General features: G+C 37.8%; 1 protein-coding gene across 6 annotated transcripts in view; it reads right to left on the reverse strand.

The window, feature by feature from the left end:
• The window catches only part of LOC309386795 (dystonin-like), a gene marked incomplete at its 5' end in the record, with an annotated part of 348,938 nt that overhangs the window by 163,532 nt on the left and 168,694 nt on the right, over positions 1-16,712 (reverse strand). For all 6 annotated transcript variants that reach the window (XM_081942582.1, XM_081942577.1, XM_081942581.1 and 3 more), the window contains 17 exons: positions 196-358; positions 2,183-2,376; positions 3,483-3,621; positions 3,836-4,014; positions 5,729-5,886; positions 6,983-7,166; positions 8,531-8,657; positions 8,947-9,101; positions 9,336-9,488; positions 10,159-10,284; positions 11,126-11,221; positions 12,671-12,775; positions 12,871-13,032; positions 13,135-13,212; positions 13,426-13,554; positions 13,653-14,115; positions 15,176-15,330. In XM_081942582.1, coding sequence (XP_081798708.1) covers positions 196-358; positions 2,183-2,376; positions 3,483-3,621; positions 3,836-4,014; positions 5,729-5,886; positions 6,983-7,166; positions 8,531-8,657; positions 8,947-9,101; positions 9,336-9,488; positions 10,159-10,284; positions 11,126-11,221; positions 12,671-12,775; positions 12,871-13,032; positions 13,135-13,212; positions 13,426-13,554; positions 13,653-14,115; positions 15,176-15,330 — 2,766 coding nt within the window. The remainder of the gene's footprint in view (positions 1-195; positions 359-2,182; positions 2,377-3,482; positions 3,622-3,835; positions 4,015-5,728; positions 5,887-6,982; positions 7,167-8,530; positions 8,658-8,946; positions 9,102-9,335; positions 9,489-10,158; positions 10,285-11,125; positions 11,222-12,670; positions 12,776-12,870; positions 13,033-13,134; positions 13,213-13,425; positions 13,555-13,652; positions 14,116-15,175; positions 15,331-16,712) is intronic.

The following is a 16,712-nucleotide window of genomic DNA, read 5'->3' on the forward strand; positions in this document are numbered from 1 at the left end:
AAGAGGATGGATTCAGTTACAGTGACGATAACAATGAGTTCACTCTGGGAAGACCTAAAAGATCAGATTAGGAACAAATCTATGTGGTCACTAGGAGTAAAAAAAAAATCATTCAAGGGCACACAATCAATTAGTGGAGCTGAATTATTAATTCGGTTCATTTAAGTGATATTACAGAACTTTTCATGATTGTACCTTCTGCTCATTTAACTGTTTCGCCAGAGCTTTACTGTTCTGGGGAGGGTTTTCCTGAAATTTTTGCTGTGTTTCTTCAACTTGCTTGATCCAGTTATCCAATGTACCATAAGTATCTCTGTAGTACTTTAGTGATTTATTGATAGTCTCCAAGTCACGCAACCTATAGTTGATATGAGAGCCATTCAGAAATGAACAAATTGTTATTTTAATGCAACATTGCAGTAGCTACTTTTCATAAAGATGTAATAATACTTGGCACATATTCTCCAGCTGTACAACACCTTAAGATAAATCATATTATTTCCTTCATGTCCTAGATTGTTATTAACATGGGGCTGAAACTGAGAATCTGTGCTCGCCGGAGTTCACTAGTAAATAAATTCATGGCAAAAGAAAAATGCTGGTCAGTTATCTTTCATTAAGTATTTTTCTCAGGATTAATATAGAAGAACTGCAAAACTAGTAAAACAATATTTTGATATTTCAGTGAAAGCTTAACTTCTACAAGTGAGCTAACATTATCAAGAAATTATCTTCTGTAAGAGATATATACAAGGAACAGGACATCTTTCCATAAAGACTAAAAGCAATATAGTGATCCTTATTCTGTTTTGGGGGGGAGAGCGGGAGGCCTCTGCTTGTCCCTTGTTTGAAATGCCAGGCAGTAAATAACTTCAAATATAAACAGGAATGATTATAAACTTTAAAATTATCTTGCAGTTCTGAACCATCACCACTGGAGGGCTATTCTCTGAACTTATTTCTCATTAGGTAAATTTCCAAACTGCAGTGTGGAAACCAGGAATAAATAGTCAATATTTCTTCATGAGTTCACTTAAATTAAAGTTCACTGTAGAAAACACTATTCTGTCAATTATATCGCACTGTATTGCAAAAGAGTACATGGCAAGTTTTATATACCTGTTTCAGACACAAAGATATAAAAAACATTAACTAATAAGGAATAGTAGGCAATAATTTAGTATTATGCTAAATGCAACTGAACTAAAATGATAGGTATAATTAGTGCAGCTGTATAGTGCTTTGGATTCAAAAGAAAAACTGGTGCTATAGTGGGAGCAAGGACACTCACGTAGTATCCATCTCCAACTCATCAGAACAGCTGCATTTTTCCTCCAAGATCACATGGCTGACCAGGAAAATAGATGTTTAGGGAATTTCAGGTAGGTACTACACTCATAAAAATTGTGGGGAAAGCCACAAAACCACTATTGCCTACAGTGATTTCCATTTCTATTACAGGGTGACCCCCAGGGGGAGAGCCTTCTCTGTGGGAGCGCCTTCCCTCTGGAATGAGCTGCCCCCGGAGCTTTGTATCACCCCAGACCTCCGGTCCTTCTTACGCGCCCTAAAAAGTTGGCTTTTCCAGCAAGCCGGCCTGGCCTGAACAATAAAATAAATGATTGATTTAATTGTTAATTTTAATCCAATTTTCAAAATGTTATTGTTCATATTAATTGGGTTTGTTTTTGGATACTCTATCTAATTTCTTTTAAACTTTTGTAATATGTGTTTTTTTTTAATGTTATACGCCGCCCTGAGTCCTTTGGGAGAAGGGCAGCATATAAATCCAATAAACAAACAAACAAACAAGTTTGACCTAGTATCACCGGGGGGGGGGGGGGCAATGATGAATCCTCTCCATGACACTTTTCTACTCAAAAGAAAGTCAAGGGGCCTGGGAGGAAAGTGATATGAGGAAAAGAGCAAGTACAGGGCGACTTCAGATTTTACAGATAGACAGAACTACTGCTATCCTGCAAACTATTTAGAGTTGACTATTTTATCACTTTCTTTCCAATATTATTTCTATCAAAGTGATGTCTTCCAAATTAATGGCAGCTAACCATAGTTGGTCTCATCAATTCACAACTGACACTACAGTATCACGCAATGAGATTATTTTATACTCACTTTTTGAGTTTAGTCTCGTCAACACAATTTTTAAAAAGAAAATACCAACCTGTTTTCAATCTGAGAATGAACATTTTGCCACCTCTCAGTTAACTGATCTGCTTTCTCTTTGTGCCAGTCAAAGTCAAGATCACGTTCCTTGTGTGTTTTAAACATCTGATCACTAACTGCTTTAGCTTTCTGGAGTTCATCTTCTAAGGCATGGAATACTTCTCTTTTTTCATCAACTTCGGAGCGCCATTGCTAATGAATAAAGTATGTCATGACAAACAGATAATATTGTCATATTCAGGCTCCAAACCCAATCCTTCCCAGATGCATCAAATTGCAATTATTATTCTCAATCAACATGATCAATCAATATGCCAGGGAAGGCCAATGACAACTATCACTCACATGTTTATGGGTTAATAAATAAGAGAGGACTACTATATTATACACAATCACAGGGATATGTATGTCAAACAAACATACTCACTTTACTAAATATTGCCAAACACGTAATGTTTTAATATTTACAGTATTCTTATCATGTGTCACGAAGATACAATTAAGTATTCCAGAGTTTATTCCACATGAAGCTAATATTTTTCAATGTTCCCAAGCAGGAGGGAAAAATGAGAGCAAGGAAAAAGTCAAGGCTACAACTTCATTTTTCCCGGAGAAATGTCTTTATTATGGATAAGGCAAGAAAAGGGAAATAATTTTTTACCAGATTAGTTCAACTATTTTTGTCTTTAAGGCCAGAGAGTGGAAGAAAGACTTCAGTATTTCAAATTGACAGATTTGGACTGTTTTTTATTATCAGTCAGTGTAATAAGTAGCTTCTAGTAAAGGGTTACGTTGGAATGATGACATCAACAATCATTTGAACTGACTATATTTGATCAGCCATCTGTCCATGATTCCAATTTTACTTTCACATTTGCAAGTATTCACTCTCTCGAAAGTCACTCATTATGTAGCTTGTAACATGCTTTATCTTAATACTAGCCAATAACTCAGCGTTCCCTGGGTATTTATTTATAGGGGGAAAAATGTCTTTGAAAAATATTAGCTTCGTGTGTAATTTCTAATGTTGGATTTTCCCCTTACCATGGCAACTCCACTACGCTGCACAGTAGAAGCCATTTTACAGCAGTACAGCAACAGGCTATATATTAACAGAACACCCACCCCCCCGAGGGATTTTAGGGGTGTCTTACCCCCACAGTATTTTTTTTTCCAGAGAGTAAGTAATCTGTGTACCAGGTTTGGTTGAAATTGCTCAAGGAGTTCCAGAGTTATGCTGGAACAAACACACAGACAGACAGGCAGACAGACACACAAATTAATATCCATATTCATACCTTCAGTGTACCCATCAGGTTCTCAATATTGCTTTTGTCAGCAGTTACTGGGTCTTCCTCACAAAGTTTAGTCTCATATTGTTTTACTAGAGCTTCAGCTCCTTGAGTGTTTTTGAGCACCAAATTTACAGTTTTTAACCTGAAACAAATAAAACGTGTGCAACTAATAATCTCTAACAATAACAATAACGTTTTCAAAATATTTTAATATAACAACTGAATTCAATTTAATTCTATTCTTTGGAAAGAAGAAATCTGCCTTTCAATATTAACATTTTCACACAGCTATTTTCATGGCTAATAAATATTATTACAATAAAGAACGATTGTGTGCAATAAAAGGCCTTACTTACTTTTCTATGTAAATGGAAGACATGGAATACACCTGATTCATGTTCTGAATTACAAGATTAAGTTCAGATCGCAGAGTTGGGACCGAAGGGGAACCAGCAGCTTGGCTGAAGAAATCATTGCATTTATCTGTGATTGTTTCCAAATCATCTTTTAGTCGATCCAGCTCCTTTTTCAGCTTCTACAGAAAAAAAGGGTGAGGGTTATTTCACCTACAATAAAGGGTGTTCACAAATCATATTCTTAATTAAACTAAAGAAAGAGCATGAACTGAAATCCCTAAGAATCATAAGCCACAGCTACAATAGCATATTGCTAGACTTGAACCCACTTCTTGGAGGATTGATTAACACCTACCTCCCTGCCAGCTTATTCCTTCCTTGTTTGTATTAAGGCTATCGTGTTGGTTGGTTGGTTAAGGTGCCCATAATATTTCTTTTTTGTAAGTATTTGTAAATGTAAGCACAACAGCATGTTACATTTTTTATGTTAATGTGGCTGAAAGCCTACATCTTTTTTTCTCCCTAATTAGACACCTATCTCCAAGTCAACACTAATTTCTGATGTAATGGGCCATAGGTGTCCAAGAGTTTTGGCTTACTCAGGCTGCACTGAGTGAAGAGGAATTGTCTTCAGCCATTAGAGTTAATGTACATAAATAACAAACTTCCTTTATTCTTATTTAGTGTCTTGTGGGGCCACATTATGAGCTGTCCAGGGCCACATGCAGCCTATGGACCACGGGTTGGACATGGCCAGACCCTTGGGGATTTTTCGCCCAAAAGGGAGGTTATGTGAACAACTTGGCATGAAACATTATGTGACAACTATAACGTTTCCAAATACATACACAGAAGAAGATAGAGAACTGTTTTAGTTTTATCTCAGTTGTATTTCACAAAATACTACAAGGAAAGTATGTCCAAACTAAACATGTTTCATATTGACCAAATTGTCATTATCAAAGTTGGCCCACTATGCTAAACTGCAAGCTGCAGAATGATAAACCAATTATGTTCACACATTATAAGCCAAACCTTATAAAGTTATAAACCTTATAAAATCTCAATTTTTGCGCCATGATTTGTATTTGTGTCTTAATGATCTTCATCTGATGAGGTCAAATGAAACCATCAGGGGATTCACAAAGCAAGGAGGCCCAGTTTCTTTTCTTTACATAAGAGTAATGATAGGGATGGAAGGAAATAGTAACAATCTGGATTGGAACTGCACCTGATTAGGAAGGGAGAGATCTAATAGGATCACTAAATACTTCCCTGGAGTACAGGTAGTCCTTGACTTACAACCACAATTGAACCCAAACTTTCTGTTGTTAGTGTGAGACATTTAAGTGAATTTTTGCCCATTTTATGACCTTCCTTGCCTCAGTAGTTAAGTGAATCACTGCAGTTGATTAATTAGTAACCCAGTTGTTAAGTGAATCCGGCTTCCCACATTGACTTTGCTTGTCTGAAGGTCGCAAAAGGTGATCGCATGACCTTGGAACATAGCAATGGTCATAAAGTATGAGCCAATTGCCAAGCATCCGAATGTAAATCATATAACCATGGGGATGCTACAATGGTCATAACTGTGGAGAACGGTCATAAGTCACTTTTTTCAGTGCCATTGTAACTTTGTTCACTAAATGAACGGTTATAAGTGAAGGATTACCTGTATTGAATTTCATATGAATTTTGATGGTGCAGAGAAGAATTCTATTTATTCTCCCAGAAGATTCTGATTCCAATCTATAACAATTTGCACTTATTCTGAATATTTTTTTAAAAAAAACCTCAACACATGTAGATTTATCCAATTAATTTAATGCAATACGTTGTTTGAACTTGATTACGATGTCCAAAAAGGTACATCAGCAAATTGAGAAGAGTTACCTCTTGTTCAGAAATACGGAACACACTTTCAGGTAGATCATCCCTCTCCAGAGGAGTTCGAATTTGTCTAATCAAACGATCTTCACAATTCTCCAATCGAAGTCTGATGTTTCGAACTTCTGAGATGTATAAATTATAAACAGATTCTTCGTGTTCCTCTGTTGAAACCAATGCACACATGTAAGTTAAGGCAACTGATTTTATTTTTTTTCATCTGCTACCATGAGATATTCTACAATTCAAGTTTCAAAGTTTAGAAATATAACTCTCCTTGAAACCCAAAATTAATGTGCAACCAACTGTTCTGGATGGTGATAATGAGAAATACTGGATGTGATAATAATGTGGTGTGAAAAGGAAGGATTGGTGTTATGTGTTTCTTGTTTCTAACCTTTTCTACCACCTTTAAAATATCTTTTCTATTTGACAGAAATAAAGTCATCTTGAATTTCGGGTATCACAAATTTCCCAGAAATGTTAACATTACAGAAAAACAGGTTGCTTAAGAATTAATTAATTTTCTTCCACATCCATATCAGAGGTGGTATTCAGCAGGTTCTGACCAGTTCTGGAGAACCAGTAGCAGAAATTTTGAGTAGTTCAGAGAACCGATAAATACCACCTCTGACTGGCCCTGCCCCCATCTATTCTCTCCCTCCCGAACCCCAGCTGATTGGGAGGAAATGGGGATTTTGCAGCAACCTTCCCCTGGAGTGGGAAAGGAATGGAGATTTTATGGTATCCTTCCCCTGCCACACCCACCAAGCCACATCCACCAAGCCAAGCCATGCCCACCAAGCCACACCTACAGAACCTGTAGTAAAAAATATTTGAATCCCACCACTGGTCCACATATAGAAAGTGGACCACCACCAATAATAATGAAAAGGAAGTAAGTTGTACGCCATTGGAAGGGGTCACCTTCTTCTTTTTCAAGTATGATTTATCCTGATCTTAGGAGCAGCATCCTGCTTTTACACGCATATATCAGATGTGCAACCTATTTACAACTAGTTGACTCATGTGAATGATTGATCACATGACAAGAAAACCTGGAAAGAAAAGATGCAGAAGACGGTGGTCCCTCTTTTCTGTTACTGGAAACAAGAATCTTCAACTTTGCACTAGGGCTGATATGATCCAATTAAAACAGTGTAGCCGACATGTACAAAGCTGAAAATATCACACCTAAAGCAACACATCACACCAAGCAATTTATAACAGTCTCCTTTTTGAGATAATTAATATACTTACCTCTCTCAGCAGACTTAAGGAGCTCTTGGTAGTACTGCTTGCATACATTCACTTCCCTTTCCAACTGGGCAATGTCAGCAACGGAGAAGATTTTGGACTCCTGGCTGTCTTCCAAGAAGTCATCAAAGCGAGACTGCAAGTTGCTTAAAACCTGCTGATGTTCACCTGGCAAGAGTGTTTTGATCTAGAACATGTTTTAAAATTGGAGTCAATTTTAAAATCTTTCCAACAATCGGTAACATTCCTTCCCTTTCCATGACATAAACATAAAGCACAGACTGTTCTTAAAGCCCTTATTCATAAAGCCCTTAACCCATCAGTTACTGAAATTTTGACTCAATAAGCCCAGGAAGTAAGGAAATTAGAAGATGCAGGGAGTTCAAATGGGTATAAAGATTTATTTCAAGCGTGAGCTCTCTAAAGAATCTGAACTACTAACAGCCAAAGTAAACTGGCGGTAGATAAGTCAATGGAAGTCAAGGTGGGCTGGACTTTGTTCTTTTGTGGGTGAGAATGGACTCAAGCCTGACGTCATGCTTGACCCTCGAGCTCAGCCTGGTCATGTCCTACAGGTAGGTGCCTCTCAGGAATACAATGCCTACAGTATATACATACAGTGTCTAAGGACAAGCGTCCATGGAACCACATCTACTGGACATTGTCACAGGTCAGAATTTTTTTTAGCAGTTTTATGGCAAATTCCAATATAATATTGGTACATCTTTAGCATCGTGTCTGTTGTGGCCCATCAGCAGCTAGTAGAGCTGGCAGCAGAATCGAACAGTGACAAGGTTGGGGAGGAATATGGGCCAGTCCTGGAGGCTGGGGAAGGCTCGGACAAGGGCTCTGTGTCAGAGGCAGAGATGGGGCCCAGGCTGTCTGGCAGTTCTCAGCTGCCTTCGGAGCTAGGCAGAAGTGAGGCAGAGGAATAGCTGAAGTCTGCTCGCAATGTGCACATGCACAGAGTTGCCAGAAGAAAACAAACAGCTAAGAAATCAGGGTTGACTTGTGAGTAAAGCCATAGGTGGACAGTGAATGGCCCCTCTCAAAGGAAACAAAAGAGGTGCGAAAGGGAAGTGGGCTTTTGCAGAAAACAATTCTTTCGTTCGTTCGTTCATTCATTTCAGGAGTATGAAGATCTGTCCGTGAATCTCAGAGACTCTGTGCCAAGTCTTTCCTTGCACAGCACTGCGTTTGGAAAATATTTACATGGCAGCTTTCCAAGCTAGATAAGGTCTGTGGTCATACATTCACCTTTGAAAGACTGTTTACCAGGCCTTTGACGAATGTGAATGAGAGGAATTCATATTCGTTTAATAAAAGGGCTTTTGTCGGAACCAGGAATCTGTTTCGTGCTTTTTGGGGAGGCCTAGATTAGGACAGTGTCTGCTATATAAAATATGAAGCTCTTACCAATCTTTACCTATCTTTGTAATGGTAAAATATACTTCATTTTAAGGCCATATTGCTGAAACACTGAATGCTGGGGTGGGGAGTGGGGAACCAACTGGATATTGAAATGGGAGTTGGAATACATGAAGAACTTACCGAAGCCACATTACTTGCTCGAACAGTTTCAATTTCAGTTGTTAAATAGTGCCAAGAAACCACACTCTTCAGATTTATGTGCGACTCATGCCACAGAGCTAGGACATTCTGATATTGCTGCTCAATTCTGAAATGCATAAAACGTAAGGTGGATTAAGTAAGCAGTACCTTCAGAGTCTTAAGAATATATTGGTAACAAATTCCCTCGCCACATCATGTTGATGTCACGTGACGTATCACGATGTTTTTTTGCCTTCACGGAGCTAAGATGGCCATGGCCTGAGCGTGACGCATACGGCCCATGGGCTTCCAGTTTGACACCTCTACCCTAGACTGAATACATTTTGCAAAATTTTAAAAACCAAGCGACATTAATATGGGTTCGGTGTGTGTGTATATTTTGCACAAATTCCTACCTATTTGCAGTGTCTATGGCTTCTTTGTTGGGAGGAGGGATGGTAAAACAAACAGAGGGAACCATGGCCTCGTTGCCACTTGGGCTGATCACTTTCCATTTTGCTCGATGAGAGTTGTTTGCCAGGACACATTCATCATCTTTGTAAATGGTTATCTAGTTGTGAACAGAAAATCAGAAGAACTGAATGGGGCTTTCTCAAAGCATCTCTGTCAACAACTGACGCAACAAAAAAGGTGACAAAAGAACAAAGTAAAACTGATTCAGTCCCCAACTGTGGCAATAAGCTCTGTGGGGTAACAGGGAGACTTCCAGGAGTTTGTTATCGCTACCCAGGCCAGGGTCTTTTTCCTCCCCGTAACTGATTCGAAGATGGTAAAAGCTTCCAACCTCAATCTGTCGATAGTCACAGATGGTCTTAATTGGGATGGATGTTTTGAGGGAATTTTCAGGATTCCTCGGCTTTAGCTGAACTATTGTCTTTGCTCTGCCCACAAGGCCTGCCACGGTACTCTTATACTGTAGGAGCTGTTCTTTTTCTTCCTAAATGCCAATTTAAAGAAGAAATGTTAAACACATTAAGCAATCTTTTCTTAGAAGTGTTTTAAAAGTTTTCTTGGGTCTGCCCCCCCCCTCCCAGTTTGGTTTCTTTTCCAAGATCTGATTCACAAGAAAACAATCAGGTACATTTTGACAGCCTTTTCCAAATTGATGATTTGCAGATTTGTTGAGGTTATTTCCATTCTCAGGGTTCTCATATGGCTGCAATCCTAGGAACTGTTGTTGCAATACATCTGGAGGGAACCAGTTTAAGGAACGATGCTTTGTACAGTAATTACTATTCGCTAATAATTATAGTTGTATTTGGCAGAAATGACAACAGTTCTTGAACAAGGCAGGCTATGATCTATCTGAAATAATTTCACCCAAGTGTTTAGGTTTATTCATTCCAGTTTCAAGAATAATGGTTATTTTGGGCACAGCTTGATTCATACATGCTGCTTAATTAGCTTCCAATACTGAAAAATAATAAATGCAAATTACTTTGGTTTTTATAGGGAATTTCTTCTTCTCAGTAGAAGAAAAGGTTTGCTAATAGACACTGCACACATGTCTTTGTGTGTATGCATCACCCTGGCAAAAAGCACAGTAGCTTAGACAATATTAACACATGCTTGAAGAATAAAGTCAGCTAATATAGTGACATTCCTACCATAGACTCTTGGATCAGATCTTCTAGTTTATGAATGCTGCTGGATCTATCACAATTGTATTTTCGATGAACAGCATCTCGTAAATTCTTCAAGTAATCTAGAGCCTCCTTCGCATCACTGAAAAACTAGAATGAAACAAAATTTTCATTTAATAAGGCACTACTGAAAATATGTTAGGGGGAGGGAAGGGAGGCAGAGGGAGGTTATGTAAGTCTTGTCACTCCCACTTTCAGTTTGAAATAAAATTATAAAACCTGGGAAATACCTGAAATGTTAAAACAAGAGAGGGAAAGGAATTGGGAAGAGGTTGGGAAAGAATTAAACTTTAAATGCCTTTAGGACAGCAGACAAAGAGATCAAAAATTAATGGTTACTGACTTTTTTCACAATATTTATATACAACTAGTTGATAACACGTTGTTCCCTGGGTATTTACTTATAGGGATAAAATGTCCAAATCAAACGTAATTTCTAATGTTGGATTTTCCCCTTACCACAGAGAGCCCCCTTGTGGAGTACTGTGAAGCCGTTACCATGGTAACTCCACTGTGCTGTACAGTATAAGCCATTTTAAGGCACAACAGGCTGTATCTTAACAGAACACACACCCTGAGGGGTGTTAGGGGTGTCTTACCCCCACAGTATTTGTTTTCAGAGAGTAAGTCATCTGTGTACCAAGTTTGGTTGAAATTGATTGAGGCGTTCCAGAGTTATACTGGAACATACAGACACTGCAGCCATTTTTATATATATAGAAGATATACTGGACCAGTAGAATCACTACTGAAATAACATAAACATAGTCTCTTTGAAACAACTGAATTTAATATGTAAAAACTGTATCTATAACATAAAAACATTCCTCCACATTGCTTAGCTGAGAACCACATTAGAACTTCCTTCTTGGTGCTATAGCTACAGCTGAAATCTGCAACCATGCCACAGTATTTTCAATTTAATCCATACCTCAAAATATGCAGTGTTTTCTCTTAAATGCTGTTCAACACATTGGCAGAGCTGTAAAATCCAGCTCCACTGGGTTTGCATTGCAGCTCGGTAGGCCTGAAGGATACAGAAAGAGATGAAAAACCCTGTGTATCTATGCAACCTCAGCCCCCAGTTTTCTCCAATGAGAGAAAAAATATGAGGAACTGATTTTTTCCTTCCCCATTCCTAATGCCTTTGTCTCAGCAGTATGCAGTAGAATAAAAGCATCCACCCTCTAAAATATAAATTGCTCTACAAAAATGAATAAAATTTCCTGGAAAGCCAGGTTGACTACCATTTAGAACCCAAACATCTTGGCTATAGCTTGAATTATTACACAGTGGCTGCTTGTCAAATTGGCCAAAATTACTGACACTTAACAAAGAAACAAAAAAGCTTGGTACAGAATCCAGTAAAGCGTATTGTTTAATAGCAAGGACAGATCATAAGAGTCCATCTGCTTCTAGTATTTAAGTATTGTTGCAGAATATCCATTCTGACAGCGATACAGAATCAACTAACCTGCGTTCGTTCTGAAACTGGGTGTGTATGCCCATATTAGCCAGCTACAGTCTTTAGTTGCAAGTGGTTATATACAGCAGTGTTTCTCAACCTTAGTAAGTTTGAGTGGATTTCAATCCCCATTGCTGGCTGAAGAATTCTGGGAGCTGAAATCCACTCTTTTTGCAGTTGTTAGGGTTGAGAGGACTGACCTACAGTATATATCTTAATTCTAGCCCAAAATAAATATAATGTCCAAGTAAGATCTGTAATAATATGTCATTGTGATGCATGATAGCAATGAAACATTTACAAGGAGAAGTTCCTTATTATATATGGCCAAGAAAAATACTGCCCCCTTCTAGGTATACTAGATTCACTCTTACTTAAAACATTAGATGGTGCTGTGGTACTGGAATTCTCCGTGGGGAAAAAAAGAGTGCACTGCATTCCTTTTTAAGTAACTCAAAACAATCACCAGTAAAACACAGCCAGTGAGGCCAAGAAATAGAACAGAATACAATACAATATTCAAGAAGAAATCACAATGGGTTAGTTGGAACCCTAAACAGGAGTGCCATGTTTTGCAATCTCGTTTCTTTCATTTTAGGACATTAGCAAGGTGTCACGCTGCACCCTCAAGGCTAATAAATGCACTGAGTCATAACCTTTCATGCTCAACTAATGTACACTACAAGAAAATTATATGTGCGGCAAAATGGAAAAGCGGAACCCAGACATAAATATTTATCTGGAGCTCTAATGTGTACAAGATGAAGTCAGTGATGCCTGTCATTGACTACTGTTGGAAACAGAAGTAGAGGACTAGACAGGAAAGAATGACACAAAATTGTGTATCAACTTTCTCCAAGGTTTTCAACAAATGCCGGGGGGGGGGGGGGCTGTTAGAAGAAACACAACAAACATAACAACTAATTGGGGAATGCTGCAATTCTTCCGAAAGTTATTTAGAACTGTTGCTTTAAATTTGGAGTGCTTCTAAAGCCAGATTTAATAACCTACCTCAATAGTTAATCTCGCAGGGTGGTTTTCAAAGAGCAATTGTTCTGCTATTTCCTGTACTGATTTAATAACTTCTTCTTTCTGGTCAAGTTCTCTCATCAGATCCTTTCAAATTAAAAAACAGAAAAAAGCTTTTGGAACCTGAAGCAAATAGGAAAGAATACGTTCATTTTTATTTTTAAGACATTACTAAATCTTACAGCATGATATTCCTTTTTCCTTGCTATATTTGTGTTTCTTTCGCTCCAGTCATGTGCAACTTCTGCCTCTTCCTTTTCATTCAACCATATAAGTTCCCGAGTGGCTCGTGATACAAAATTGTGAAGGGTGGCGAGGTGTCTTTCCTGATTTCTGGATGCATTCTTGAAAAGACAAACAAAAAGAAAAAAAAATCAAAGCTTGAATTTGCTTACATGATCAAAGAACCTCCCACTGAGACTTGGACTTTTTGACGATGATCTTACCAAGAGTTTTGCATATTGGCTCTCCAATTTGTGCAATTTTTCTGCATAGCTGAGTTTGAGGGGAGCAGTCATTTGGATCTGTGTAGAACAGATGGATTAGAGATTCCTTTTTTTAAAAAAAAGAAAAGCCTCCAGACACACACAACCGTTAACAGAAGGATTACACATTTCTTGTTATTCATTTAATATAACAAAGTGATCCTTCTTTAAGCCCAGTGCAGTTATACAACAAGTTAAAACCTATGCATGTTTTTAAAATAGGTACAGTCACCAGGTATTTCTTTGCTATACCTCACTGATTTTTGCTTCTTTAAGACTTGACTCAAATTCTTCAATAGCTTTGTGAACATTCTTGTGATTTTCAACATGGCTCTCAACACCTGGCAAATCTGAACCCCATTCGGCTCGGTCAAGTTGTACCTGGTGAAGAGACATTAAAAAAAATTAAACTTGATCCATCGAATAAGTAAGAAAAAATGACCAAGTGCAGATGAAGACCATACATGTCAAGATGTTACCTGCATTTCGTCTACCCATCTTAAGAGGTCCTGGACAAATTTCATATTGACTTCTTCTTCTGTTAAATTCTGATCAATAAAAGCCGATTTCATCAGAGGTTTCCGAATCTGTGTCAACTTGAGCGTTTGAAGTCCACCTGTGTCAACTCCTGTTATGTAGCTTTGGATTAACCGTGGTGGGAAGCCCGGAGTATATGCTGGGGTGATGGCTGGGGTCAATCTTGGAGAAAAACCTGATGATAAGCCTGATGTCAGACTGGATGAGGTCAAGGAGGGAGACAAGCCCTGATTCAGTCCAGAGTTTAAATTAGGGCTTAGGCTTGGTGCAAATCCTGAGTTTAAGCTTTGTGTTATTCCTGATATCATCATCTTGGTCTGTTCCGTTGTTAGTATTCTCCCCTTGTTGTAGATTGAGGAACAATCTGCTTTTAAGGCCATAAGGTTATCTCGGAGTTTTGCAACCCTGCATTAAAACAGAATAAAGCATAGAAATTGACTGTCTATTATTTCAGAATTTTTATGAATAATAATAATAGAAATCAGAATTAAATAATTAAAGTAACAATCATAATAAAAGCACCAGATCCATTTCTTCCAATAAATCCTTTTATAAACTGCAAAAAGTTGACGCATTCATGCTATAATGGTATTAAGGTCATAAAATGTCAAGCTGTATGTTTTTGGATGCAAAAGGTATTCATATAAAAAGACCAATAAGCCCATATATTCATTTTGTCTCAAATGCAATTCCTGATTATGCTTGGGAATAATATGCTCTTCTCAGGTTAAAATGACAGATTATTTAAAAGGTACATCTCTGTGTATCTTTGAGAAGGAAACGCAAAAGTGACTATAAGAACAGGAATCAAACCATACAGCTACTAATGGGAAAAATGCATACAGCATCAAAAAGGCTGTTCTGCATACTGGTAGCAATGTTAGTCCACATTTGAGAGTATGTGGAGCCACATATGGCCCCTGGAAACCACCCAGAGCAAACTGGGCTCTCGCTAACATGAGGCCTCAGCTTGGTAGGCTGAGAAAAAAAGGAGAAATGGGAGGTTTTCTTTTCATCCAGCAAAAGGACTGACAACGGCAGTGTTCCTGCCTATGACCTGGTGAAGATTTTACAGTTGAAAGGTGTATCATAAAAGTAGCAGAAGACACTGCTAGATACATGCTGAATATGGGATATCATAAACCATACTTATTGCTATATGATAGAATTGTCTTGCTCTGGGCTACAGGGCAGCTGAAAGGATTTCAGAGATCAGACTTTAAAGCAGAACTATTTATGCATTGCTTTTGAAATCACTTTCTAGCTCAAGCATAGATTAATGGCTATCCTAATTAAAGACAAGATTAGCAGTGCTAAAATAAATTGTTTAAACAACTTGAACACAGAACGAAGTAAGCCAAACCAATTTCTGTTAAAGTTGCAGAAATTGCCAAGGGCAGAATAGTCACTAGCATGAGATAAACTAGGAGCTACTATTCCTAAATAGTAACCCTAATGTATGTACCTTTGGACTAATTGATCCGCTTGATAATATTTTCCATCAGTAAGAATCTGGGCATCCATGACTTGTTGGCGGAGAAGATTTTCACACTCAAGTAGATAGCCTGCGATCTCAGCTTCATTCTGGAACTGCAAGCCTGCTTCTAATCGTTTCCTCTCCTAAGTTTAAACAAACAAAAATAACCACAGAAGTAAGTTCTTCATGAGACACTTAGGTTCTGCTAAACTTATAACCTTTTTTGGGACAGACAATAATGATGCTCATTTAGAAATTTTTCAGACACTTGTCTCTGAAAAATATGTTGTAAGGTAAAATAAATTATCATGAAATACATCTGTTAATAGCTTAATTTTAGATCAACTATTTATTACGTCAAGCCAAATTTTCAATATAGATTGCTCTCTCCAAAAACAGTAGTGTACACAAAGAGTAGGTTCCCCATTTAGATAAACATACCTGCACATACAGAACTATTTTGAAAACCTATCATTGATATGATTAATTAATATTATTTTCCTATATTAAAATGCTTTGCAAGAGGTTGCTTAAGCAGCTGTGATTGCTTATTTTCTGAAATGGATACAAAGGAGGTTTTTTTTGACTGGATAAAACATGAGCCAACTGGATTTTATTCAAGATGAAATTTCCCATAAAGGTAAAGGTTTCCGCTGTCCAATCATTTTCAACTCTAGGGGGCAGTGCTCATCTCCATTTCTTAGCTAAGGGAGCCAACATTGTCCAGACATCATGTAATTATGTGGCTAGCATGACTCTAAGCCAAGGCACATGGAACACTGCTACTTTCCCACTGAAGTGGTGCCTATTTATCTATTCGCATTTGCATGCTTTTCAACTGCTAGGTGGACAGGAGGTGGGGCAAGTAATGGGAGGTCACCCTGTTGTGTAGCACTTGGGTCTCAAACCCGGGCTGTCAGCTTTCCAGCTGACAAGCTCAGCATGTTTAACAACTGAGTGATCATATCTCCTGAAATTTTAAATTCATCATAAGTACATGAATTTCATATGGTAGCTATCAATGCCAAAACAAAAGTATAATCCCTTGACTTTTGATGTATTTTCAATTTTAAAAACTTTTACCTATTCTTGAACATTAAAAACAAATATCAAATTCAGGAAATATAGTGGGAACACACTCCATATTCTTAACTTGAAATATTATCCATTAACACTAATGCATATCTAGTATTTTTTCCTTTCTGGTAGATACAATATTCCTGAGCATTCTCTACCTCCTCCAAGTTTACTGACAGTCTTCAAAACTGAAGTGAAATTATAACAAGCATATATTGTGTTCCTTTAAAAATGTTGGGTAGGCTCTGAATATATGTTCCCAATGCCTTATTGACACAGACAGAAACTTTAAAGTATTTTTAAAGCAGAAAGGTGGCATAATGTGTAAAAGATGAAATCATGTTGTTAGTCAATTCATTGCATGCCTGATGACATTTCTATGGTACTCCAAAATGAGCTACTAAAAAGTACAGTGAATTCTTCTCATCTTTCAAATAATTCTTGAAAA

This window comes from Natrix helvetica, assembly GCF_964273705.1.
Source record: "Natrix helvetica genome assembly, chromosome: 2".
NCBI lineage: Eukaryota > Metazoa > Chordata > Lepidosauria > Squamata > Natricidae > Natrix > Natrix helvetica.